The sequence below is a fragment of the Alternaria rosae genome, assembly GCF_020736505.1.
Source record: "Alternaria rosae strain MPI-PUGE-AT-0040 chromosome Unknown BKA58scaffold_9, whole genome shotgun sequence".
Classification (NCBI taxonomy): Eukaryota; Fungi; Ascomycota; class Dothideomycetes; order Pleosporales; family Pleosporaceae; genus Alternaria; species Alternaria rosae.
Genome location: NW_025763578.1, coordinates 733288 through 756304, shown reverse-complemented (window position 1 = coordinate 756304; position 23017 = coordinate 733288). Strand labels below are relative to the sequence as shown.

Below are 23017 nucleotides of genomic sequence, written 5' to 3'. Positions count from 1 at the left end.
GATCCTGATGTATAGTACTTTACACGAGGGAGATGTGTGGGTCGGCTCAACATGCTGCATTCAGGTGCGTAAGCCTCGCAGCTTTGTACTATCTTGGTTTCCTAACGCGGCCAAGGGCATCTGCACGCAAAATTTGATACCCGCGTTTTGGACCATTCTTGGACGAAGAAGCGAAGCTTAGGATAAGGTTTGCAAGCTTGTAGGTCGACTTGCGCCGGGTGCGTGGGTCATTCGCTTCAGCCCTTTTGGATGCATGAGGCGCGCCCTACAACGCACTCGCACGCATAACTTTCGATCTCTAACCGTGCCTTTCTTACACGCCGGACTATCTGGTTTCTAATACTCACGTGCTAGTTATACATTACATTATTCGCTCTTGGCACCTCATTCTGTATAAGAGTGCGTAGGTTGGCTAACTTTCGAAGCTCAACTGCTGTTAGCGTGGAAACGTACAAATACACCTCGTGCGAATCAGAATCTACTTCCTCGTCAACATCACAACCAAACCCTCCGCCTCCTCTTTTGCAAGATCATCCCACTAAGTCATTATCTCAACACACGCGACCATGTCCAAATCAGCAACAAACACCAAGACGCCTACTCCCTCCAACCCCTCCTCTCTGAAACTCCGCTATGAGATCCGTAAACTAGAACCCAAACATCTCCCCTGGGCCACCGCCATCCTAGCCCACAGCCACGGTTTCCACTCCTCCATCTGGCAGCACATCTGGCCCGACCAAGCACTCGGTCGCTGGACGCTAACGAGCGCCACAAAGCTCGAGTACCTCGTAGCTCACCAAATTGACTCTGGTCTCTCCTACGGCGTCTTCGACACAGAGTACAAGTTCAGAAACGCAGAGGCAAAAGAAGCAGGCGGGAAATTATTCTGGGATGTCAACGAACCGGAGGAAAACAGCGTGGAGCAAACCCAAGGGCGGAAAGCAGAGGGCTTGAGACTACTCCGCCAGATGGACTTCCCATTGGTTAGCATAGCGTTGTCGTATGATGGCTTTGTCCCTCTTGATCCCGTCAAGATGGGCCCCGTTCTCGACGCGATACCGGAATACGCTCTGCTGTTTCGTATTTTGGAGGAGCGCGACCCGAGGGATCCGGCTGAGTGGAAGGCCACAGCGCCCGGTCAGGTGCTCATGCGTAATGCGACGTCTACACGCCATGACTACGAGGGCGAGGGTGTTGCGTCTGGGATAGCGCGTTGGTTGAGGCGCGAGGCCAAGTTGATGGGGTTTAGAGGTATTCAGATTGAGTGTATTGCGGATGCTGTGACGCATCTTTGGAGTGATGGCGTGGAAGAGCCGTTTAAGGGGAGGTTGATTAGTGAGTTTGATACGCAGACTTGGGAGGATGAGAATGGAGAGAAGCCGTTTGGGTTGGCGAGGCAGAGGTGTACTAAGTGTTGGGTTGATTTGTAAGCTGGTGGTAGATGAGAGGACGAGAAGGTAATGGATTCGGATTTGAACACCCTAACGGTCGCTCATTTAGATCATGCTGCGTGGAAGCGTCCTCTGTTGGTACTGAGTGATAAGACCTCTGACGTCAGTGGTCTATATCAGCCGACGGCACAGTCAAGAACTGCAACCCTTTCTGAATCACAATCAAACTTTGTTCTCACGTTACACGTGACCTTTGAAGCACTTGAAAGACCGTAGTAACTTCGATACCCAGCAACGTCGACAAAATGACCGATATTCGTCCGCGGGCTGAAGCCGAGCTTCACGCTACAAGAACATGTTACCTCTCAAACGACCCTGTCTTCTTTCTAGTCCTCATCATCGCAGAGTACAACTTCAAAGAGGGAGTGATATACCTCCAAGATGGTTTCGCAGGCTCGAAGGTTTACCGGTCCATGAACTGCGGCCGATTCATCCAGTGCTTTGACAACGAGTCGGGCGAAGAAGTTGAAGTCGTGCGCCAAGGCACGGAACCAGTTCTCTTTCGTGAAGACCAAAGCGAAATCATCTTTACGACAGGGAAGCCCAGTAAATCCTGCGAAATGCCTTTCATTACTACTGCTCTCCGACCAGAGAGGAAGTACAGGCTGTGCTTCAAACCGACAACTCCGATTTCGCATTGGCCAGTCAGCGCGGTGAATACTTCAACCTCTCTTGCAAGAAGCCCGGACGGTTCGCTATCTGCGTCTGAACTTCCCACACCAGCTACACCGACTATACCCTGGAACGCTGCCAATGGCAACGACATGATCGTCTTTGAGACCCGAAGTTCGCGACCGAAGACACCAAAGGTCACTGTCTCTCTATCAGCACCATCGACATACTCCCTTTCCTCGACCTCCAAGAAATTCACATTCACGCTCGCCTTCTCGACGGATGCCGCGTATCCCTTCACAATCCACGCAGATCGCGCATGGGTCAAGACTCTTCAATCCGACGTGGCAATCCTCAACGCAACCACGCGACGCAAGCTCGAACCCTACACAGAAATCTGCCGCGACCATTACGAGATCGAAAGGCACGAGTTCATACGATTCGAAAAGACGTACACCGAACACCGAGAGCTAGATTTTAGAGGCAGGAAGATGGACAGATTGAAGCTTGAGGTTGGGAAGGAGTATATACTCTGCCATTTGGGCGGATCGTGGTGGTGGACGGAGGATACGGTCGATGAAGTTATGGAATATCTGGCTTCTTGGAGCAGCGCGGGTCTGGAGGTGGGTACGAAAGTCGAGTTTGAGGGCGCGGGTGAAGTGAAGTTCACGGTGGTGGGGTGATGAGATTTTGAAGGTAGATGAGCATACGGTTAAACTCTAGGTTCACTTCAACATGTAGTACGATTCTAGATTCAGGTAGCTGCGTAAAATAACTGCGCAGTCACAAAAAAAAGAATGAAGAGCGTGTAACCGTCAATACACTGGCACAGTCCATTGCTCGAGCAACACATCGACGATGTCTCTGTCCACCGAACTCCAAGCAATCCCAGTCTCCATCATCTCCTCATTCTCCCCTTGCTGTAACGTTATGTCAGCAGCATCCTTGGAACAGTGCTCATCCTCATCCTTCCCTAAACGACGTCTTTTTCTCGACGAACGCTGGTCTATCCTAGAGTCGATGGTGCTACGCTGTCGCTGCCTGCCGACTCTTCTGTCTCCGCTGGGCTTGAAGCTTTCTTCTCTAGGTGAGTCCCTGGCATCAGACTCCGCAAATTCTGAAAATTTAATGTGCCGGGAACGAACGCCTGGTAGTGGTAGTGGGCTGGTGAGCCCAATTCCAGTTTGAAACCCCTCAAGGCGTTGGGCAACGTTCGTTTCGCAGCAGATCTTACTGGAAATCTCTTCCTGTTCAGCGTTCCGCTTTACGCAGCTGCCACACGGAGATCTAGGATCACACTGCAGTCAGTTAGTACAGAAATGGCAATGTGAGTTCTCTTTACTTTACCTTCAGCTTGAGGCTTTGACAGTTTTTACAAGCTCCTAATCTGCGCATTCCAGTAGCGTTGCGCTTTTGTTCTGCCGTCAACGCGAGTTTCCGGCCGCGCTTCTTTGGATATACTCCTGTCTCTACGTCCTCTACATCCAGCAAACCATCGATAAATGAAGATGTATCCGGCTCTTGGCTCGCCTGCTTTCCGAACATATCCGGACTATGCCCAACACGGCCTGACATCAAATCGCTGAGCTTATTGGAGATGCGATGCTTCCCTCGTTCGTGAGTGTCTTCTCGCGTATGAGTCGTATGAAATGCGGAAGTTGTGGTTGGCTCGTCGTCTCTGGTCCTCAATTGGCTGTCAATGTCTTGTTTCTGTTCAGAAGCTGATTTCCTTCTCCTTTTCTGACAATCTAAGAACATCAACTGATATTGATAGTCTTGCAAGGCAGTGTTACCGACCGGCGGTCGGGGTAAGAGAGCCGAATGTGCAGTCGGTATAGGAACTCGGGGACGTAGCGAGCTTTCGACACGCCTGTGTGATGACCGAGATGTTTCAGGCATCACAGGTCTGCTGTACGTGGGCACATAAAGACTAGACGTAGAGACTGGAGGCAGCATATGTCTGTTGAGCATGGGCATAGCAGGACTAGGCAGACTTTGATCAATACTCAGCATTGGCTGCATTGCAGCCTGTGACTGAGCTTGTGGCTGCTGCGCTTGAGCCTGTTGTTGAGCCATTGATTGCGCCTGCCTCTGCATCCGCGCCCACGTCTGCGCTAATGGTTCAGGGGACTGCTGAGCCGGTGCTGACTGTCCTTGATCAAGAATGGGTCCTTGTTGTTGACCAGACAGATCAAACGGAAGGTCTGAGGCTGCACTAAGAAGCGGCACTGGAGGATAAGGGGGCGTTTGGGCAGAGGGTGATGGAACTGGTTCGATCAAATCAGCAGATACAAGAGGCGGGTGCTGACAGCTCTGCATCGACGGTACGGCCTCGGGATTGTTTGCTTGCTGAGGCTCTGTATGTTGCTCTCCGAGAAAATCGAAATCAAGCAATGGAAACTGCGTGCTCTCCCCCGGAACCTGAAGAAAGCTTTCCAAGTCAAAACACTCCAAAGCACCCCCACTATCGTTTAAATCGAAGGAATCCTCAGCTCGCAACTCTCCGAAATTTGCGTCTTTCACACAAGATTTGATACCTGATTCGAACTTTCGGCAGAAGCGTTGATAAATCTTGTGCACGTGTCGCTTTTTATGTTTCTTGTCGGCATCAAAGTTCTTCTGTAGCATTGTGATACGCTTCAGTAGTTTCTTCACGTGGTCGGCTGCTTTTGCGAGTTCTTCGGTGGAGATGTATTCCTCATTGTCGTCACCCGACATTGTAGCGTCGCTGTCAGAAGTATCCGAATCATTCGCGGTCGAAAGATCGATGGTAATGGTGTCCTTCTGAGGCTTTGAGGGCTTCTCTAACGGAGGCAGCTCCATGACTGGAGCGTTGGCCATAAGCTCCAATGTTGGAACACGAGAGGCGATACTTGATCCTCGGAGAGTCTCTTCGTCATCGAGTGCGACATGGCAGAATCTATTTTCGAGGGCTTGTAGGCTTTTGAGTGAGTCCTGCTGTCGTTGGTGCAACTCGCGGATCTTGTCACGCTCTTCTTCCAAGACACTTTTCTCCACTCTTCTGTGGTGGTTGTCAGCTGCATTGTATGCATGACAGTGTGTTATCGGCTCACCCTCGCACCTGGCCTTGGGCTAGTTGCAAGACATGCAGCAAAAGCACAAGGCTGTTCTTCAAACTCTCGAGTCTCCTTCGGTTCAACTCGACCCGCTGTTCCTTCATCGGCCAAGCCAGCTTACCCATAACGCTCAAGCCCTTCTTTCCGTCCTTTCCAATTCGTCTCCTCTTTTCTACCATCTCTGAAACTTCGTCGAAAACACTTTGGCATTTTCTGATGATGTTATTAGCGTCTTGAATGGCCTTCTTCGACACGATTGACCCGGCCTCCTCGGACTCAAACACTCTGCCTACGCTCTCGAGCGCGTTCGACGTGAGCTCTACATCGTCGGCGATGTCCTTGACGTCTTGGTCTGCCCGCGCGGCTGAGTTCGTGAAGTTGTACAACGCGACGCTGAGCTTGGCGCCAGCCCCCGCGATCTGGATGATGCTAGCTGCGAGGCCCACGACTTCGGCCATCGTACGGTACTTGCTACGTGCGCATTACTTGTCCGCTCGAAAGTACCCCATCGCCATATGGCTAGGATGGAGCGCGAAGATAAGGGTGGGTCGAGTGGTAAAGTAGGGAGGCTGAGTGCCTGTATGACCCGCTCCGGCTGAGGCGCGGCTGCATGCTGTGAACATCCTGCCGTGGGGCTTGAAGCGAACGCGAATGTCGTCTCACATGCGATAATGTACAGCGCTGTGAACAATGCAGGCAAAGATGTTCACCGACATGATGGTGGTCACCAACTACGTAGTGCTTAGGTCCAGTGCAGAGGCAGGTGGCCCTCAGCAGGTGTGCCTGCCTGTCTCGATCCCTCGAAGCCGCACTTCCGCGTTGCACCACCAAATCACAGAAGCCGACCAAGCTCCATCTTATTGCAACAAATCGCGAACGTTAGTAGCACAAGTTACACTTGTTACTTTGGCAATGATGCATTCGGCCAAGAGATCGATGGGCAAGCAGCTCTCTTCGATATCATCCCGGCACCAGGGGTTGTCACTATTTGTGTCGCATTCTACCAAGATAAAGACACTACTTAGGTAGAACTCTACATTGATATAGAGACTATTTATTCATAACGATTTCACTGCAAATGCGACTCGAATTCTAGCCATTACTGATGCCGGCTGAGCTTCTCTCAACGATACACTCGACTATTGGCAGAGGTACGAAGGAATTAGGAGGTCACACAGTGTAGGGACTTTGGAAAGGCGAATTCGGTCTGGCGCATCATGCAAGGCGTGAATGATATAGACATTATATTTTGGCTCTAAGTGCTGGGTATATGACATTAGCATCGCGATGCAACAGTAATACATGTTACTCGGCCAAACGCTCAATTGAGCACCGCTATACACCATCTCCTCACCTAGTGTGTACAAGTTCGGGTGTTTGCTGATAGTAATCCTGTTGTCCGTTGCCATAGCCGTATGTTGTACGTTGTTGCATAACAGGCGCATACAACTGCTCTGGCTTCTCAACTGTCTGGTTCCACGAGTTGTGTTTGCCAATGCACAACAGGATTACGAAAACCAGAACTCGAGCCAAGCCGGAAATAAAAGATAAGGCAAGGAATATGTTGTTGCCAAGTATGATAGGCCAGAAATAGTAGGAGCTGAAGACAATTCCTAATGTAGCTTGAATGAATAGGGCGACGTAAAGGGCGGTGGTCCACCCCTTGAGGTCCTACGGATGGGTTAGTGGATGTTTCAGTAGGCAACATTCGTCCTGAACTTACACCTCCGGGTAGACGTCTCGACCTTAATGCGGAAATGTTCGACAGCGAGACAGCCGCCGCGATGATGACGCTAATCATCCACAAGATATCACAGGCAAGTTCGAGGCCTTGTGAGATGGTTGCCTCCAGAGCGATTTCGGTGCCCAGGTATGAGTCACTCACTGTGACGTAGCTGTCTAGAGCCATGTTCGCGATGATGACTGCGAGCATGACCCCAATGACGATCCGAAGTACAGTCTTGGTTCCGGATGATGACGATGTCCCAAGTTGCTTGAGCAGCATGGAGTTCAGAACGTAGACGAACACCAATAGTAGCGCCCAATCGGCCAAGCTGGACATGACTCTTGAGGCAACTATTACATTGAAATAATCAACCACGTTCAAATCACTACACTCGTACATCACATCGCTTACGAGAGACATAATGCGCGAGCTTAGCAATGTCAGCGCATCTGCAATGTTCGGCCAGTGCTCTAAACTTACACAACTTCGAGGAATACTGCGATGACAAAGGGTACTCCGATCACCTTCTTTCCGACACCGCTTCTTCTGCGAACGAAGAATACCGAGACGAAGATTCCAATAAATAGGACCATGAACAGCACATAATATGCGAGAGCTGCTTGGCGATAGGGTGTAGAGTATGCGTCTGGACAGGAAAACGAGCTGTACCCGCCGCCGCCACCGCCGCCGCGTCTTGGTGCCATAACGAATGCCGTGCGATGCTTCAAAACCGAGACGAAGCTCAGATGCTGAAAAGGTCCCGGGTTGGAGTTTCCAGGGGTAATGGGGCGTAGGTTGGTATGGAACTGGTGCTGAAATATGAGGTTCGTGAGCATCAGCTCACGGCGGCCTCATGAGTATTTCAGCAATAATGGCTGCACGCTACAATTGCACTCAGCCGCGTTTTCAGATGACACAGCCTGCGGAATTCCCGTATTTTTCACTTTTGCAGGTTGAATCAGGGGTAATTGAGGCGTCGCTAAGCCTTTCAAAGCGTTTGTCGGGCGCCTTACTGTTCCACCTGGTTCGAAGCGAGAGTGCGCGAAATCCTGCGGACGCCTTGAAGCCGGGGTGGTAGAGCCTCAGCGCGTAGAAATACTATCCATCAAGACTCGAGCGCAGTGCATATGATGAAGCAAAGGACCAGGGCCTCGAAATGTCGTAATAGGCCATGTTCGCAAGATGACGGGTTGAGATGCGAATGGGAAGCTGGCTGCGGGCATCTCGCTTGTGAGGCAATTGGCGACCCCAATCCAAAGAGGGCCGGGCTGTGCTTGAAGTAGCAGCGGTCTGCGGGTAGTCCGGCTCTGCAGGCGGCTCAAGTGAGTGTCACATCGCAAAGTGGAACGATGCGGTGGCACGCCCAAGTGATCGCCCGAGCAATTCAGCCTTGCGGGTGGCTGAAGTTTCACGTGACGTGGCTAGTGCAGTGACGGATCAGTTTCCGCGATGCAGGGTGCGGCATTACATCATGTTCGTCGCCTCTACCAAAAGCCGTCTCCCTGCACTTCTCATTCACGCGCATCTGTCTTTTCGGAGGATACGCGGTCAGCTGTCCTGGTTTATCTCATCATAGTTCGGCTGTCGTCTTACATCTGGCCGAGAGCTCGCAACATCCACCTGTTCCGATGATTCCGTTACAAGGGACCCACGCCACAAGTCTCTTTACCAGCCACGGACATCCGGTATATATCCCCGGACTGCCGCATATCCATCTCCAACCCGCAAACTGTTGAGGACGACACAGACAGGAAGCTGGAAAGGCAAAAATCTTATTTTACACCGCTGGCGCACGAGAAGTCAGCAATGGCACACGTATTGCAGGGACTGTCGACGCGACCCGCGCTCGGTAGTCACGACACGTGGACAGCCAACGCAGCATCGGAAACACTGGATGTGGACGGCGCAACAACATTGAGTCCCCAGAACGATGAGCAGGCAGCAGATTCGCGAAGTAGAAGCACGACAGCGATACCATCCGATGACAGTGGTTCAGAAACGCAATTGGTCGAGAAACCCGGAGGCCGTAGGAAGAGCATCCAGGTTGTTTTAGAGCAATCGGGAAAGAAAGGCGAATATACCTTTACTGCCAAAGACCCGGTATTTCAAGAGGTTCTGCAGTCAGGTCTCCGGCGAGAGGCTGAGAAACTCAATGGGAAGACCAACGGGAAACCGCGCGATCTTGTCTTCACGCAACAATTTACCACGTTCGACCGCCAAAACGCGTCCGCCGCGCACTCGCCATTCCATGGATTCTTCACGCTCTTCTGGATTGCAATGGCTTTGTTACTCGCGCGAATAGCTGCAGGCAACTATAGGACGAAAGGCTCCGTATTTGGGGATGCAGAGATCCTGCACTTGATGATCGACAAAGACTTATTCGTCATGTTAACAACCGATGTCGCAATGTGTGTGGCGACCAGCTTCGGCTTCTTTCTACACAAGGCCATCGCCAACGACTATCTGACATGGAACGGTTCAGGCTGGCTCATACAGTCTCTTTGGCAAGCCTTCTTCACATGTACCATCATCTGGGTTACCTTCTGGCGAGACTGGCCTTGGACTCATACTGTGTTCATCGTTTTACACGTCTTCGTGTTGCTAATGAAGCAGCACGCGTACTCATTTTACAACGGCTACCGTACGTCATCCGCACTTAATTTAGGAGATCCCAGCTGACCATCAATAGTATCACGAGTGTATCGACGACGCAATTTGCTACGCGAGAAGCTACGGCAACTCGATGAGATCAAAGCGCAGGAGGGACCGACCCAAACATGTCCTCCAATTGAAGCACTGACTGCCTCGGGTTTTGATAAATCTGACCAAGGCGCGTTGACGCGTCGGGGAAGTGTTGGCCCAAAGTACTCTACCAATCTTTCGAAGGAAGAATCAGAGATTGCATCTATCGGCAAGGCCATCGAAGCTGGAAACCCGCTCGATTCGGAACAGATCGAAGCCTTCCGACGCGTGCTCAACACCGAGATCACGATCCTCGATGAAGAACTCCGTGGAAAGTGCACTATCACCGATAATGTCTACCCAAACAATTTGACCTTTTACAACTTTGTAGAATGGGCATGCCTTCCCACACTCGTCTACGATCTAGAGTACCCCCGCCAGGAACGCATCAACTGGTGGTATGTCGCTGAGAAGTCAGCGGCCACCTTGGGAGTCATTTGGATCATGATCATCATTTCACAAGCATACATCTACCCTGTGGTCGTAGAGACTATGCGACACAAAGAGGCTGGCATGTCGCTCGATGAGCGATGGAAAGAGTTTCCATGGGTTGGTAAGTGCTACGTCGCTACGAGACTATCGAGCATCCTGCTAATGATCTCACTCTATAGTATCCGATATGCTCTTCCCCCTTCTCCTCGAACAACTTCTCAGCTGGTACGTCATATGGGAGTGTCTCCTCAACGTATTGGCAGAAGTAACACGGTTTGCCGACCGCGGTTTCTACGGCGCATGGTGGAACTCCGTATCCTTCGATCAATACGCTCGCGACTGGAACCGGCCTGTCCACAACTTCTTGCTTCGACATGTCTACCACTCGTCGATCTCTTTCTTCCATCTATCTAAGATGCAGGCAACGTTCTTCACGTTCTTGCTCAGCGCTATTGTGCATGAGGTTCTCATGTTCTGTCTGTTCAAGAAAGTCAGAGGATATCTGTTTACATTCCAGTTGACGCAATTGCCGCTGGCAGCGTTCAGTAAGACGAAGTTTATGAAAGGGAGAGATACGTTGGGGAACATTGTATTCTGGTTTGGTCTCTTTATCGGACCTAGTGTCATCACCAGCTTGTACCTTATCGTTTAGATGTACGAGTACGTTGTAGACTCTCAGCTCCGTTTCAAGAACCAAGTTTGTTGCTTAGTCTTTGACGCATTCAATTCTCTGGGGCTTCGGCACCTTTACGTCTCTCCTCCTTCAGCACTTCCAATACTCTACGCGTCAACCTATCGCGCTCACCCACATCCACAGTACCGTACGAATCCTGCGATTGCTTGAAAACCTTCTCTTCCCACCCGTCGCCAACATTCGGCTTCCCCATATCTTGCCAACATTCTTGCACTGTACCCCCAATATTCTTAAAGAAGCCTTCTAATCCACCTGGCCCACCACCAGCATGATAGCTTTTGAAAGGCCCAGCGACTGCCCACCGCGGCCCCATACTGCTCTCTACAATGCTATCCAACTCCTCAACCGAAACGACGCCCTCATCTACAAGATGAACAGCCTCGCGCAACAACGCGAACGCCAGTCTGTTCGCCACGAAGCCAGTCGTCTCCTTCTTGATATGTATCGGTACTCTCCCGCGGCCCGTCCAGAACTCTTGCGTCCGCTTTATAACCTCCTCCGACGTATCCGGCGACGGCACAAGTTCCAACAACGGCATGATGTGCGGTGGATTATACGGATGTACGACCAATAATCTCGACTTGTCTTGCATATCCTGCGCTTGCTGCGAAGCTGGAATACCAGATGTGCTGCTCCAAAACAGAGCGTTTTCTGGTGCTTGTTTCTCAACCTTTGCCCATAGCTCTTTCTTGAAGGCGAGGTTCTCCGGACTGGATTCTTGAATAATGTGCGCATCCTCTACAGCTGATTCAAGGGATTTGGCGACGCGGATGTTGGATATAGCGGCCGCTGCGGGTTCCTCGGCGAAAAATTTCGGTAGGTTGTCTTGAACGTATTGCTCGACGTCTGGTCGGGTATCATAGATGGTGAGCTGAGAGGGGCCGAGTAGGTGTGATAGGTGGAATGCGGCGAAAGATAGGCCAATGGTTCCGGTGCCGATGAGGGTGATTCTGAGGTCTTTGTTGCTTTCTACTTTCAAGATAGGATCTTGCTGCGAATCTCCTGCGTCGGACATGTTGGTTATAGAGATGATGTGTCGGTTCGGCCAGCCGCGATGAGAGGCTTGGAGGTTGTGGTAGCTGTAGACCTTGCTATATCCAAGTACTATGCACGAACAATCTTGAGACTCCACTCAAAATTGATGATGATATGGCTTCCTATGTGGCAATGAAGCGGCTCTTACACACCCTGGCGCGGATGTTATCCGAACAAACGTCAGAGTGTGTGTCGATCTTGACCGCTTTCGGATAGCTTGGTAGCTGCTCCTTCCCCGCCTTGCACCTTATCCCCGCTCCATGAGCGACTCGAGCGCTGCGAATCCGATGGAGATGAGCGCGCCGAGGAAGAATGGTGGCATTCGCCTATTAGAACGCATGGACGCAGTCCATCCGATGGTCACTCGCTTCTTGACCTGTCACCTTCTGTACTGCAGTGTTTACCACGACTCTACAGTACTGCGATCCTCGCATCAGTATATCCGGTTATAAGTCGTGTATTGCTTGCGATCCGTTGCGGAGCCAATTGCGTCAAGATGGTGATCTTCAAGTCCAGGCAACCGCCTATCGATCGTAAGTTCTCAAAGGGCGAAGCTACGCCAACCTAGGAAAAAACCGAACAGGTCTGCAGCCTACATCAACATGGAAACATGCAAAGTAGGTGACCTAACGTCGATGTAGGCTCCAGATCTGTTTGGTTTTTTTCTTGTATGAGGTGAAGCTGCCATGCATCCTTATTAATGCTGACTATTATAGTGCCAGCCGAACTGACGGACTGGGACTGGCTCTTCGATTCCGCCTACTCACCCATCAACAAGTACCCACCGAACGAACTTGCTGGATTCCAAAATGCGATTACGAAAGAGCGTGTAAACTGGGCTGACGTAAAGAAATATTCCACGTACATCTCCACTGCGCTGGTCAAGAAGTATGGCCTTAAAGAGGGCGAGACAGTGGCGCTGTTCAGTCAAAACACTGTGTGGTACCCGGTAGCCATGTTTGCAGGACTCCGGGTGGGAGCGAAGATCAGCGGTGCTAGTCCGGCATACAACGTTGAAGAGATGACATTCGCGCTGAAAACCGCGGATGCAAAATTCTTGATGACTACACCCGGTAGTATGGAGATCGCAGCTGCGAGCGCAAAGGCTGCAGGCTTACCACAGTCCAACGTTTTCTTACTAGAGGGCGAGCTACCTGGATACACCACCGTCCAGGATCTAATTCATATGGGCGAGTCGTACGGCGAGTCTGGTCAGACACCAGCATTCAAGCTGCCTCCCGGCAAGAAGAACAAAGACGTCTGCGGTTTTCTGTCTTTCTCATCTGGAACGACTGGATTGCCAAAGGCTGTGATGATCAGCCACCAAAACGTCATAGCACAGTGTCTTCAGATACAGCAGATCACGCCTGAAACCCAGAAAAAGATCATGGCTGTACTGCCGCTGTTCCATATCACCGGTCTGGTCCATCAGATGCATCTGCCAGTTCTGCTCAACGCTGAGGTCGTTATGCTTCCACAGTTCACGATGGAAAAGATGTTGGATGTCATTGTCGAATACAAGCTTAGTGAGCTTCTACTGGTACCACCGATTCTCATCAGACTCGTGCGCGATCCATTGGTTGACAAGTACGACCTCAGTCATGTCACACGCTTTTCGTCGGGCGCCGCTCCGCTCTCGGAAGAGATCATCCAGCAGCTGCAGAAGAAGTTTCCCAATACCGGGTTCAAACAAGGCTACGGGATGACGGAGTCGTGCTCGTGCATTACTGCACACCCACCTTCAAAGTTCTCATATAAGTACGCTCACTCTGGTGGTGCGATCGTAGCTTCTACCGAAGTCAAGATCATCAAAGACGACGGCACGGAAGGCGATGTTGGAGAAGATGGCGAAGTTCTCGCTCGCGGGCCACAGGTTGTCATGGGCTATCTCAACAACGAGATGGCTACTCGCGACACTTTCGATGCCGATGGCTTCCTTCATACCGGCGATCGCGGTGCCATTGATGAAGAGGGCATGATTCACATCTCCGATCGTATCAAGGAACTCATCAAAGTCAAGGGCATTGGCGTTGCGCCTGCTGAACTCGAAGACCTGCTCTTAGGCCATTCGAAAGTCGAAGACGTCGCAGTGATGAGCGTGAAGGATGATTACTCTGGTGAGCTGCCAAAGGCGTACGTTGTGTTGAAGCCGGGAACGGAAGAGAACACAGCGGTTGGGAAAGACATCATCGCGTATGTCAAGGAGAAAAAGGTGAGATACAAGTGGGTTAAGGAAGTGGAGTTCATCAATGAGATTCCGAAGAGTCCTTCCGGCAAGATTCTGAGGAGAGTGCTAAGGGACAAGGAGAAGAGTGGGAAGTTTGGGCTTGTTGTTAAGGACGAGGCTAGGGCAAGGCTGTAGATGAGTGATCTCATTGGTCGCTGTATTCATTTAGCGACAATATGTATACGCAGGCAACAGCGAACTCAATGATGAGCAACCACAGCCCGTAGTCACTTCTTTTCCGATTAAGCATGCTCTGGTCTGGTCATGAGAGGCTTCCCAATGAGAAGGCCACCTTTATGATAGGACCTGAACTCCTGAAAAAACCAGGCTGAGACTGCGCCACCACATCTCACACATACAAGGGGGCTGGGTTTCGACCGCCAGCGCATCGCGAAGGACTAAGCCTCAGAGCCATCGCCCGATTGCTAAGGTGAATCCTGTCCGGACATTCCCCTACTCAAGTGCTCGTAATATCCTGATCTACCAGAGAACATATTGAACCCTGAACACTTCCTTTTAAGCCAGGTCTATGGTTGTCGTTCGAACATGCAGTTCTCGAGTGAAGTAATCATAGGTCTCGTTGTGCTTATTTTAGGGGTGATACTTGCCGGGCTTGGAGTCCTTGTCAGCTGCTTCAGTCCCCGTCGAGGTGTCTTCGGTCCTCTTGCACGTAGCGCAAGATACAAGGCTTCTCGTATAAATTTCTTCATCAAACACTACGGTCTAACTGGAATAGCGCTCTGGTGCTTCGCTAGTCGGGAGGTATGGCAGATCCAGCTGCAGGTCATACGCAGCACCGAGGATGGAGATGTCACAAATTACAAGAAGTCAGCTCAGGAGGACAGCAACATCATAGCAGTGGCTGTAAGTTTGTAGAGCTCTTTTTACACGCCTTGTTCGGCTGATTCAACATTAGGGAACTATCATCGCCCAGATCGCCATTACCGCACTCTCATTGGATAAACTCAGCAAGACTCATTGGGTTGCGCGGGCGTTCTTCACTTTCAGTTTGGTCTCAGCCATCATGGCCGTCTACTATGCCACGAGACAATATCGCACCCTGGGACGCTGTCTGCGTATTGAGCAAATGAAGACCTGGATCTGCGGCAAGAATCGTTCCAAGAACAAAACTCCGTGTCGTACTCCTACGACTCCTTCTGAACATCCCGACCTACCCTCCGTAGCCGCCGTGCTGACAGTCTCTGCTCCTAACATGCTGATGTCGGCCTCGCTCAACTGCTTGCTCGTCGGGTTTGCCGTGTATCTCGGATTTACCTGGACAGAGAACTTGGACGCGGAGGCTGGAAAAGACGGAAGTCGCGCTGTATTTATCACGTACATTGCAGGACTGATCTTTTGTTACGGGGTGTACTCGATCTCAAGCGCGGTCGTCGCTAGTGACAGCCACGTGAGTGAGCATGACCTGCTCTACGGTAACGACGATGCAAATACCCAGCAGCATATCAGCAGAGATGAGGAAAGCGCAGCAGGTGCTAGCAGCCAGCCAGAGATCAGTACTTTGGTCCACAGAAGCTCGAATGACCAAATCCTGGGTCGAGGACAATCTACCCAGATCCTTTCAGGGCCGCCGCAGGATCGTGATCTGTATAGCGGAATCTTTGCACATGACTCAACTCGTGGGGAAGAGCTATTACAACTCTTCCAAGAAGCTACGACGCTGCGAAAGGCAAGAGCCGAGTCGGATGAAAGTTTCGCATATCTTTTCGGGAGGCTTCCGTGAGCGGACGTCCGTATTGCTAGCAACGATGGGCGGTTGGGATGAGTTGGTTTGGACATCTTTTGGCTTTGTCACCCACTTTCAGCAGGCTTCACGAGAACCCTATAGCATCATTTCTGCCTGTCATTGGTCACTATGATGATAATGTTTCGGAGTCTGGGTGGGTGATGCCGGTTCCCATCCCTTTCGTTGTGGATGACAAATGACGTGTGAGGGCGTGGTGGGGTCGGCGTTTGTGCCCCTCCGACAGGGTCTTGGATCAGAAAAGTTGCGCGAAGAAGGTGCAATTTTACATTTCTAAGCAACATACTGCACCCGTCCTATAACTTCGCGCAAACAACAGTGCGCGCTTTCTTGTACCCATCTCTCTCACATATCACAAGAATCAAATCAGAAAGCCAATAGCATGGCCATCACAAATCCCACGCCGAACCAACCCCAGCACGACGAGGACGACATCGACGTACATGATGTGGACAACACACTAGACGCCGAGGAGGCGGAAGAGATTGTGGAGGACGATGGCGACGTGCCCATGGACTCAGACGACGAGGGTGACGAGGGCCGCCAAGAGATGGAGATGGAGATCAACCTCCAAAACGACTCGGTCGCGCATTTCGACGAGCACAAGGACAGCATCTTCTGCATAGCGCAACACCCGGTACACCACGAGATCATCGCGACGGGAGGCGGCGACGATGTGGGCTACATCATCGACGCGTCTTCGGCGGCGGCGGCGCAATCGAGTAGCGACGGACAACCCACCGAGCGCGAGGGCCTGAAGAGCATCTTCACATTAGACGGACACAAGGACTCTGTCAACGCGATCACATTCACCCAGCCAAAGGGACAATTCGTCGCGACAGCTGGCTTGGACGGAAAATTGCGTGTATGGCAGGGCATTCCTGACGGCAAGAAGTGGAAGTTTCTGGCAGAGGCACAAGAGGTCGAGGAGATCAATTGGGTCATCCCCAACCCGTCGCCCGACCATCCCAACGTCGTCGCGCTCGGAGCCAACGATGGCTCAGTGTGGGTATATCAGATCAGCACAGAGAAGAACAACGAGCTACAGGTCCTCCAAGCATACTACCTTCACACCGAGACCTGTACTGCCGGCACATGGTCGCCCGACGGTTCACTCCTCGCTACCATCTCCGAAGACTCGAGTCTATACGTGTGGGACGTTTTCGGCGATGCCGCATCACAAGGTCTCACAGCGACTACCGATTCGCAAGCCGTGGTAGGCCTGACGGGCCTGGACGAGCGCTTCCGCGTTGAGGGCGGACTCTACTCAGTCGGCATCCCGCCATCAGGCGCATTCGTCGCAGTCGGTGGCCCCGAAGGCCAGATTCGCATCGTCGGACTGCCCCGTCTCTCTCTCGCTGCGCCCGCGCAAGCATCCACATCATCGAGCGGCGGAGGTGCAAAGAACAAAGCTGGAGGAGGCAAGCAGGCTGGCGCCAAAGGCGGTGCTTCGTCAGCTGGTCAAGCTGGTCAGATCTTGGCAAGTCTCCAAGCCGGAAGCGACAACGTCGAATGCATGAGCTTCTCCTCCGCACCACTCACCCTCATGGCCGCCGGCAACGTCGACGGCTCCATCACCCTCTTCGACACCGCGCACCGCTTCGCCGTCCGAAGGCGGATAGAAGACGCACATGCCGACGACGAGTCACCACAAGCTGTCGTTAAGCTGGACTTTGTCGCCAAGGAAGGCCCTGGAGGTTGGTTGCTGACCAGCGTGGGATACGATGGTGTTTTGAAGCGATGGGATGCACGAGGTGGAACAGCCGCAGCTGGAAAGGGCCTTGTAGGCGAGTGGAAGGGACACCAGGGAGGTGGTGAAGGAGGAGGTATCATGGCTTTCGTACAAGGAGATGGCGAGACAGTCGTCACGGCCGGTGACGACCATGTCGCGCTAGTTTTCAAGACGCCTCTGACCCAGTAGACTCTGTAGATGATCAGAAAATATCGATACCGTACAGACGACATCGCGCTCATTTATGCCCTTCCACGTGGACACCAGCGTCGCCTTCTACTACACACAACCTCACCACACGAGTCAAACAAGTACCACATCATCTCCTGGAGACGCTAGCTACGACTGAGATTCTCACAAACACGCCTGTATCGCACCGGGCAAAGTCTCCACTACCATCAACACTTCACCAACAAGTTGCTTCATCCGGACGATTTTGCTCTACACGCTGTTGCTTTTCTTTGATAGGAGCTACTGGATACCGGCCGAACTACCGGCGGTCATGGTCTAGATGCTACATACGCTACTGTATATGCGGTGCAAAAGTGTGTGTGCGTGTGTGCGGGAAAGCAGAGAGGAGTTGGATGGAATTAGCCTACTCTGAAGCATGAGCCCAGACTTCTGTGTAGCCAGCATCTAGACCAGGTGTGAGAGTGGCGAAGTACCCTTCTGTGTCTTGGGTATGCGTTGCCGACGATCCAGATATTCACATTCAGAGAGAGTTGGAGCTGGAGAGGCGCCATTTGGACCAGATTGATATTCTGTCAGGATCGCAATGCTTGCGCAAGAATGCGACTTACCCGTGTACATCGTCTATGCGAGTTAACGTGAAAGCACACGATGTACAGTAGCTTCACCATTTACAACCGGAGCAGAACTTATTCAGGTAATTCAGATGATGCGGGTACAGCACCCGCACCGCATAGTGTCCACCGTGATCCTATTGCCCACGGCCCAAGAGCCCGCTTCGAATCGTTTGAACATTCCCTTCCCGAACAAGTAACCACGTACCGACCGTTTCGCCACCGCGCAGCCCGTTGACGCCTTCCCTAGAGAACTGTGAGATTAACATTCAACGGTGAAAGTCGCCTCCCTTTCCTTACTTGGAGGCAGGGAAGAATCTGGTGTTGTGTGGCTCCCCTTCAGCCTTATGACGTCGGATATCCCCACTTCGTTGTGTCCACCTGCGGGTTACGGATGTTCATCTTCATCTGCTATTTGCCGAGATGGTTACCTCCGCAATTCCTGCTGCAGAAGCAAATATACGCAAGGAAGACTAAACTGAGATTTCTTGTCTGCAAGAGGCATGCCGCGTGGAAAAAGTGGATGGAGGTCTGAGGTCGCGTCGGGAAAGTGCTCCTGGCCAATAGGAGATGGGCCGCGTTAGGGTAGACGATCGACGGACTTCACGTATACATGTGAAGCGACAGATATGCTTACTGAAGTACGACAAGGGGCAGTCAATGCAAGGTAGTCACTGTAGCAGTGAGTTTTTTTGTTGCAGTCGTGCGACGTCGCAGAGACGTCAAGCAATGGCTTTGCAATACCTAGGTAAGCTTTACGATATTCTTCCACCGCACATGTTCATACTCCCCGCCTCCCAAGAAACGATCCAAGGATGAATCTGCTCAGGTTCGCTGATTTGCAGTGTCATATCCCGTCTCATTACTTCACAATCCCTCATTTATACTAATCAGGCGAGGCGTCTTCGCGGCGAAACCTTCTGTCAAATCTTGATTTCCCTTATTGGTCAAGACTTGGATCCCTGTGAACCGAAAGAATACATCATACGCATGCTTGAATCGTCTGATATGACGCAATAACGGGACCCTGTCGTCTCCAGCTGACGACGGTGTCAAGGGTGAAAGATGCGGAATTCTGAGTACGCTAACCGGGGGAAGAGGATGGAGGAACCCGGATCTTCACCTCGCATGAGCAGGGTGTCGTATGCTAAGCGATAGGCGAACTCGTCCGTAGCTAATGAAGGTACAGAGAATTTGTGAAGCTCGCGAAGCAAGGACGATGGAGCTTCGTCCCGCTGCTCGTAATCTGTATAGTCGCCTAATGATACGTAAGAATACGTAGTTGCGGGGAATGAGGCTGCAGATACGGGTGTGAAGGCATACTGCCTATCTCTTGGCACCTTGTCTTGTCCTCCTCAGGTACCCTACACCGGGGAGCGTCTGCAACGACGAGCCTTGTTCCTGGTTAGCGTCACATATGGTTCACAGCTCAGCACATCATCCATACATGTCGAATGCCCTCTGCACGTTGCATTCTAAGCTAGATGGGCCGTCCTGGCCCGTTACGCGAGCTGAAGATTTAGCGTCGCCTGCCCTGTACGTCACTCATACCAGAGACTTGGATTGATCCACCGTGAGACCAGATTGGGTAGACTGTACATATGGCATAATCGCTAGTCTAGCTGTCTATCTGTTTCTGGATAGACCCAGCGGGTGGAAGAACGAGCCGAATTGGCAGGTGACGGTCTTCTCGTATCGAACATGCTGACAGGGAGGAATGCAATTGCTGCGTAAGAATTCCTCGTTTCCACACTTGTTGAACGATAGTCTTACACCTCAGGACAGGAATTTTCGACGCCGGCGCCCTTTCTGTAGGCCAGTGAGAGCAACGCGCGTGGTGCGTTACCCGTTTGTGGCTGACTTGACGTGTGACAGGATGCGAGGATTGCTAGACAAAGTCGGTAAACTAGTCACGATCAGATCAGCATACCACGGAGCAAGAGGGGTTGTGTTGTCGAGACTTGGATCGATTAAGCTGAACCGAATGGGAACGCAGAGGATCACTGGGGGGAGAAGAGCGTGTTATGAAAGTGCTCATTCATATGGAAATGACTATTTGAGAAAGGCATGTGGTTGCCTTTCGGTTTTGTGCTCTGTAGAGTCTAACAGTACACTCGAGTGTAATGGAACGCTGATTCCACCAACGGCTCAAACGCCATGTCATCAAAGTCGTGGCCACTACAGCAAGCGTCATAAGGCAGGCTGGTCATCGTAGCAATGCTGAAAAAGAGAAGAAGCTTTTTTTTGCTCAAAGTGATGCAAAGCGCAGGGGTATCGTGAAATCGTAGTAAGAAGTAGAGAATAACTGCAAGCCGGCAGCCCACATTGCGTATCAAAGACCAAAGCCAAGCGATGTAATATGCATCAATATTGAAAAGCCTTGGTAGCGAGAATGTGCAAGTTGGCTTCCTATGCCTCCATGTCGTCCATGTCTTCGTCGGTAAAGTCCTTGAGAAGCTCGAGCCCACCAAAGTCGTCCATATCTGCGGAACTCATCGAAGCCATGCTATGCTGTCGTGCGTGTTGGTTGGAGAATCCAGGGCTTTGCATATTGGTGCTCTGTCGCGGTGTCGAGTGATGACCAGGCATTCCCGGTGCGGGGGCGTCCATGCCTAGAAGGCCACCGGCGCATCGCGCTAGATACTCGTCTACTGCCCAGAAACCGCAGCCAGCGTGGCGTAGAACTTCATTCTTCAGGTCAAGGACTTCCTCGCGTAAAAGGGCGACATTCTCTTTGAGCATCTTGTTCTTTGCAGAAAATTCGCGGGCGCGGCCTTCGAGGCTGTTGATGTACTCCTTCTTGCGCTGCCTGCACTTGTGGGCAGCTACACGGTTCTTCTCGAGGTGCGTCTGGCGAGCGGACGATACTTGGAAAGGGTAGCCGTCTGCGGTGAAGGCCTCGACCATCTGTGGCTGCGACTTGGGCCTGCCCCGCTTGCGCTTGGGCGGCTGAGGGTTGCCGTCGGCAGTATCCTGTTGTTGCGCGACGGGGACGCTAGGCAGAGAGCCAGCAGCGACGACTTGATTGGCCGAGTCCTGGCGGCTAGTGCGTCGTCGCTTTGCAGGCGGCATCTGAGGAGAAGCTTCTTGCTTTGGCCAAAAGGCAGTCTCATTGCGGAGTTGCTCGACGGGAACGGAGCTGTCACGCTCATCTCGAGGAGGCTGTGCTGGTGAGGGCTCTTCGGGTGGGGTGACTTGGCCGTAGCGCTCCATGGTGGCATGTGTAAGCAGCGAGGGTGGAATGGAGAAGGGCTGCTGGGGCGGCATGGAAGTGGAATTGCTGAAGGTAGTTGCCCACTTGTCCTGCGAAGACGAGGCATTGGCCTGGTGCATGGCGGTGAAGGCGTCGCCAGCCCAGTCAAATTGTGATTGTTGCTGGATGGCTGTCATGGTGGACAAGGTTGTTTGTTGTTGGTGTGGTGGGGGTATGGTTTGCTGCACAGGCCTGAGGCGGGAGGTTCCTTATATGGGCAGGAGGGAGGGAGCTGGAGGAAGGCAGTCGGAGGAAAGGCCCGGCAGGAGCTTATGTTATGGACGGCCAGAAGCAGCGGACCAGGGCAGTTGGGAGAGAGGAAGGTTGAGAGCCGCGGGAGCAAAGATCGCCTCGCATGGGATTTCAAACAATCGGGGCTTTGGCAGCATGCGGAACTGAGGAAAGCGATTTCAATCGAGCAGGGGCAGGGCTTGGGGACGTGCGATTGGTGGGTACTAGGCTGCGTTACGTAGTGCGCCTCCCAGATCGACGATGAAGAGGCAATCGCTCCTCAGCCCGCGCGCGCATGAGGAACTCGGCCTCCAGCCTCTGCCCTGTTCGATCTCGATGGCCTGCTGCGGCCTGCCCCCCCCCCCCCCCCCCCCAAGCCCAACCAGCTTTGCTGTCTGTCCAACATGCACTTTGCGGTTCCACTTGCCTGCTTCCCTTGTGCTAACCGTTGCCGAAACGGGACAGTCAAGCTGCGCATCATTCTCAGCGTTGTTCAACCCCAAATCACTACCCAGGTACCCAGCTTGACACGCCGCTAGATAGTTTTCGCCGCCTCCAGATTTCGCGTCTGCGAACTCCGCTTGGGCTATTCCGAGTGCAGTGCGAGAGCGGACCGACGACTATGACGTATCAAGCGGCTCGCTCCGCGGAACACGTTGCGGGTCAACCGTCAGGCTATAGCTCCACATTGCACCGTTCATGGCAACTCGCCTGGGAACAAGATCCCAGCCAATCATGAAGGCTTCTACCGCCTGCTCTACCATGGTTTCAACTTCACGACAGCTGAATCCAAGCCCTTCTGATGATAATTCAATTACGAACCGTCCCAAAGTCTAGCTGGCGACTATCGACGCCTTCAGCGCTGATGCTCCCGCAAAGGAGCTAGTACATACCGAGGCACCATACCAGATAGCCAAAACCAACACGCAGACCGTAGCGCACAACAACGGTAGGCCATGATGCCCCACCTCCCATGTACCACTTCGATCGCCAAGTGCAAGCCTGGCCCCCGACCAGGTTGGCTGGCCTCTGACGCGGGATTTGAGCGTGGCGCATCGAAAAGTCAGCTGCCAACATGGGAATTTTGCAAAATCCCATAATCTTGCTTTGAAATCCGATCACGTCCCGCCCTAGCCTGACAAGCGCTGCATCATCGTACATTAGGTCCGCCAATCAGAGACCGCTTCCTTCAGTACACCCCTGCTTCCACTATCTGGCATGCGTCTTGACGCCGCTTGCT

At 52.2% G+C, this 23017-nt stretch overlaps 10 protein-coding genes across 10 annotated transcripts; 6 read left to right on the top strand and 4 right to left on the bottom strand.

The window, feature by feature from the left end:
- The first annotated feature begins 211 nt into the window (after positions 1-211).
- BKA58DRAFT_236338 (uncharacterized protein) lies at positions 212-1499 on the top strand. Its single transcript, XM_046166592.1, has one exon. The coding sequence runs from the start codon at positions 567-569 to the stop codon at positions 1428-1430; it is 864 nt and encodes a 287-aa protein (XP_046021927.1). The 5' UTR covers positions 212-566; the 3' UTR covers positions 1431-1499.
- A 183-nt stretch (positions 1500-1682) lies between these two features.
- Positions 1683-2790, top strand: BKA58DRAFT_344797 (uncharacterized protein). The gene has a single exon (XM_046168403.1). It carries the CDS (start codon positions 1697-1699, stop codon positions 2744-2746), a length of 1050 nt encoding a protein of 349 aa, XP_046021926.1. The 5' UTR covers positions 1683-1696; the 3' UTR covers positions 2747-2790.
- A 9-nt stretch (positions 2791-2799) lies between these two features.
- On the bottom strand, positions 2800-5879 carry BKA58DRAFT_391168 (uncharacterized protein). Its single transcript, XM_046170891.1, has 3 exons — positions 5138-5879; positions 3411-5085; positions 2800-3361 (listed from the first exon to the last, which is right to left on the bottom strand). Exons 1-3 carry the CDS (start codon positions 5596-5598, stop codon positions 2879-2881), a joined length of 2619 nt encoding a protein of 872 aa, XP_046021925.1. The 5' UTR covers positions 5599-5879; the 3' UTR covers positions 2800-2878.
- A 611-nt stretch (positions 5880-6490) lies between these two features.
- Positions 6491-7570, bottom strand: BKA58DRAFT_443037 (uncharacterized protein; the record flags this gene model as incomplete). Its single annotated transcript, XM_046173951.1, has 3 exons — positions 6491-6811; positions 6864-7296; positions 7347-7570. The coding sequence occupies 3 exons, from the start codon at positions 7568-7570 to the stop codon at positions 6491-6493; spliced, it is 978 nt and encodes a 325-aa protein (XP_046021924.1).
- A 1015-nt stretch (positions 7571-8585) lies between these two features.
- On the top strand, positions 8586-10727 carry BKA58DRAFT_236299 (MBOAT, membrane-bound O-acyltransferase family-domain-containing protein). Its single transcript, XM_046166591.1, has 3 exons — positions 8586-9507; positions 9556-10161; positions 10220-10727. The coding sequence occupies exons 1-3, from the start codon at positions 8673-8675 to the stop codon at positions 10690-10692; spliced, it is 1914 nt and encodes a 637-aa protein (XP_046021923.1). The 5' UTR covers positions 8586-8672; the 3' UTR covers positions 10693-10727.
- BKA58DRAFT_236291 (3-hydroxyacyl-CoA dehydrogenase) lies at positions 10609-11931 on the bottom strand. Its single transcript, XM_046166590.1, has one exon. It carries the CDS (start codon positions 11747-11749, stop codon positions 10763-10765), a length of 987 nt encoding a protein of 328 aa, XP_046021922.1. The 5' UTR covers positions 11750-11931; the 3' UTR covers positions 10609-10762.
- BKA58DRAFT_472134 (uncharacterized protein) lies at positions 11916-14220 on the top strand. The gene is made up of 2 exons (XM_046175266.1): positions 11916-12302; positions 12486-14220. The coding sequence occupies exons 1-2, from the start codon at positions 12266-12268 to the stop codon at positions 14129-14131; spliced, it is 1683 nt and encodes a 560-aa protein (XP_046021921.1). The 5' UTR covers positions 11916-12265; the 3' UTR covers positions 14132-14220.
- Positions 14221-14498: 278 nt separating this feature from the next.
- BKA58DRAFT_366862 (uncharacterized protein) lies at positions 14499-15993 on the top strand. Its single transcript, XM_046168898.1, has 2 exons — positions 14499-14860; positions 14913-15993. The coding sequence occupies exons 1-2, from the start codon at positions 14543-14545 to the stop codon at positions 15735-15737; spliced, it is 1143 nt and encodes a 380-aa protein (XP_046021920.1). The 5' UTR covers positions 14499-14542; the 3' UTR covers positions 15738-15993.
- On the top strand, positions 15804-18005 carry BKA58DRAFT_236239 (WD40-repeat-containing domain protein). Its single transcript, XM_046166589.1, has one exon. It carries the CDS (start codon positions 16141-16143, stop codon positions 17677-17679), a length of 1539 nt encoding a protein of 512 aa, XP_046021919.1. The 5' UTR covers positions 15804-16140; the 3' UTR covers positions 17680-18005.
- Positions 18006-20605: 2600 nt separating this feature from the next.
- On the bottom strand, positions 20606-21792 carry BKA58DRAFT_236199 (uncharacterized protein). The gene has a single exon (XM_046166588.1). It carries the CDS (start codon positions 21681-21683, stop codon positions 20703-20705), a length of 981 nt encoding a protein of 326 aa, XP_046021918.1. The 5' UTR covers positions 21684-21792; the 3' UTR covers positions 20606-20702.
- Between the last annotated feature and the right edge of the window lie 1225 nt (positions 21793-23017).

What these genes read in the sequence shown, in the direction of transcription:
- BKA58DRAFT_236338 (XM_046166592.1), top strand. Translation starts at nt 567, where the DNA reads ATGTCCAAATCAGCAACAAACACCAAGACGCCTACTCCCTCCAACCCC.
- BKA58DRAFT_344797 (XM_046168403.1), top strand. Translation starts at nt 1,697, where the DNA reads ATGACCGATATTCGTCCGCGGGCTGAAGCCGAGCTTCACGCTACAAGA.
- BKA58DRAFT_391168 (XM_046170891.1), bottom strand. Translation starts at nt 5,598, where the DNA reads ATGGCCGAAGTCGTGGGCCTCGCAGCTAGCATCATCCAGATCGCGGGG. An exon ending in GCCCAAGGCCAGGTGCGAGG is followed by an intron (nt 5,086 to 5,137) that starts GTGAGCCGATAA and finishes CAACCACCACAG; the next exon opens with AAGAGTGGAGAAAAGTGTCT. An exon ending in GTCAAAGCCTCAAGCTGAAG is followed by an intron (nt 3,362 to 3,410) that starts GTAAAGTAAAGA and finishes AACTGACTGCAG; the next exon opens with TGTGATCCTAGATCTCCGTG.
- BKA58DRAFT_236299 (XM_046166591.1), top strand. Translation starts at nt 8,673, where the DNA reads ATGGCACACGTATTGCAGGGACTGTCGACGCGACCCGCGCTCGGTAGT. An exon ending in CTCATTTTACAACGGCTACC is followed by an intron (nt 9,508 to 9,555) that starts GTACGTCATCCG and finishes GACCATCAATAG; the next exon opens with TATCACGAGTGTATCGACGA. An exon ending in GAAAGAGTTTCCATGGGTTG is followed by an intron (nt 10,162 to 10,219) that starts GTAAGTGCTACG and finishes CTCACTCTATAG; the next exon opens with TATCCGATATGCTCTTCCCC.
- BKA58DRAFT_236291 (XM_046166590.1), bottom strand. Translation starts at nt 11,749, where the DNA reads ATGTCCGACGCAGGAGATTCGCAGCAAGATCCTATCTTGAAAGTAGAA.
- BKA58DRAFT_472134 (XM_046175266.1), top strand. Translation starts at nt 12,266, where the DNA reads ATGGTGATCTTCAAGTCCAGGCAACCGCCTATCGATC. An exon ending in CAGGCAACCGCCTATCGATC is followed by an intron (nt 12,303 to 12,485) that starts GTAAGTTCTCAA and finishes TGACTATTATAG; the next exon opens with TGCCAGCCGAACTGACGGAC.
- BKA58DRAFT_366862 (XM_046168898.1), top strand. Translation starts at nt 14,543, where the DNA reads ATGCAGTTCTCGAGTGAAGTAATCATAGGTCTCGTTGTGCTTATTTTA. An exon ending in GCAACATCATAGCAGTGGCT is followed by an intron (nt 14,861 to 14,912) that starts GTAAGTTTGTAG and finishes ATTCAACATTAG; the next exon opens with GGAACTATCATCGCCCAGAT.
- BKA58DRAFT_236239 (XM_046166589.1), top strand. Translation starts at nt 16,141, where the DNA reads ATGGCCATCACAAATCCCACGCCGAACCAACCCCAGCACGACGAGGAC.
- BKA58DRAFT_236199 (XM_046166588.1), bottom strand. Translation starts at nt 21,683, where the DNA reads ATGACAGCCATCCAGCAACAATCACAATTTGACTGGGCTGGCGACGCC.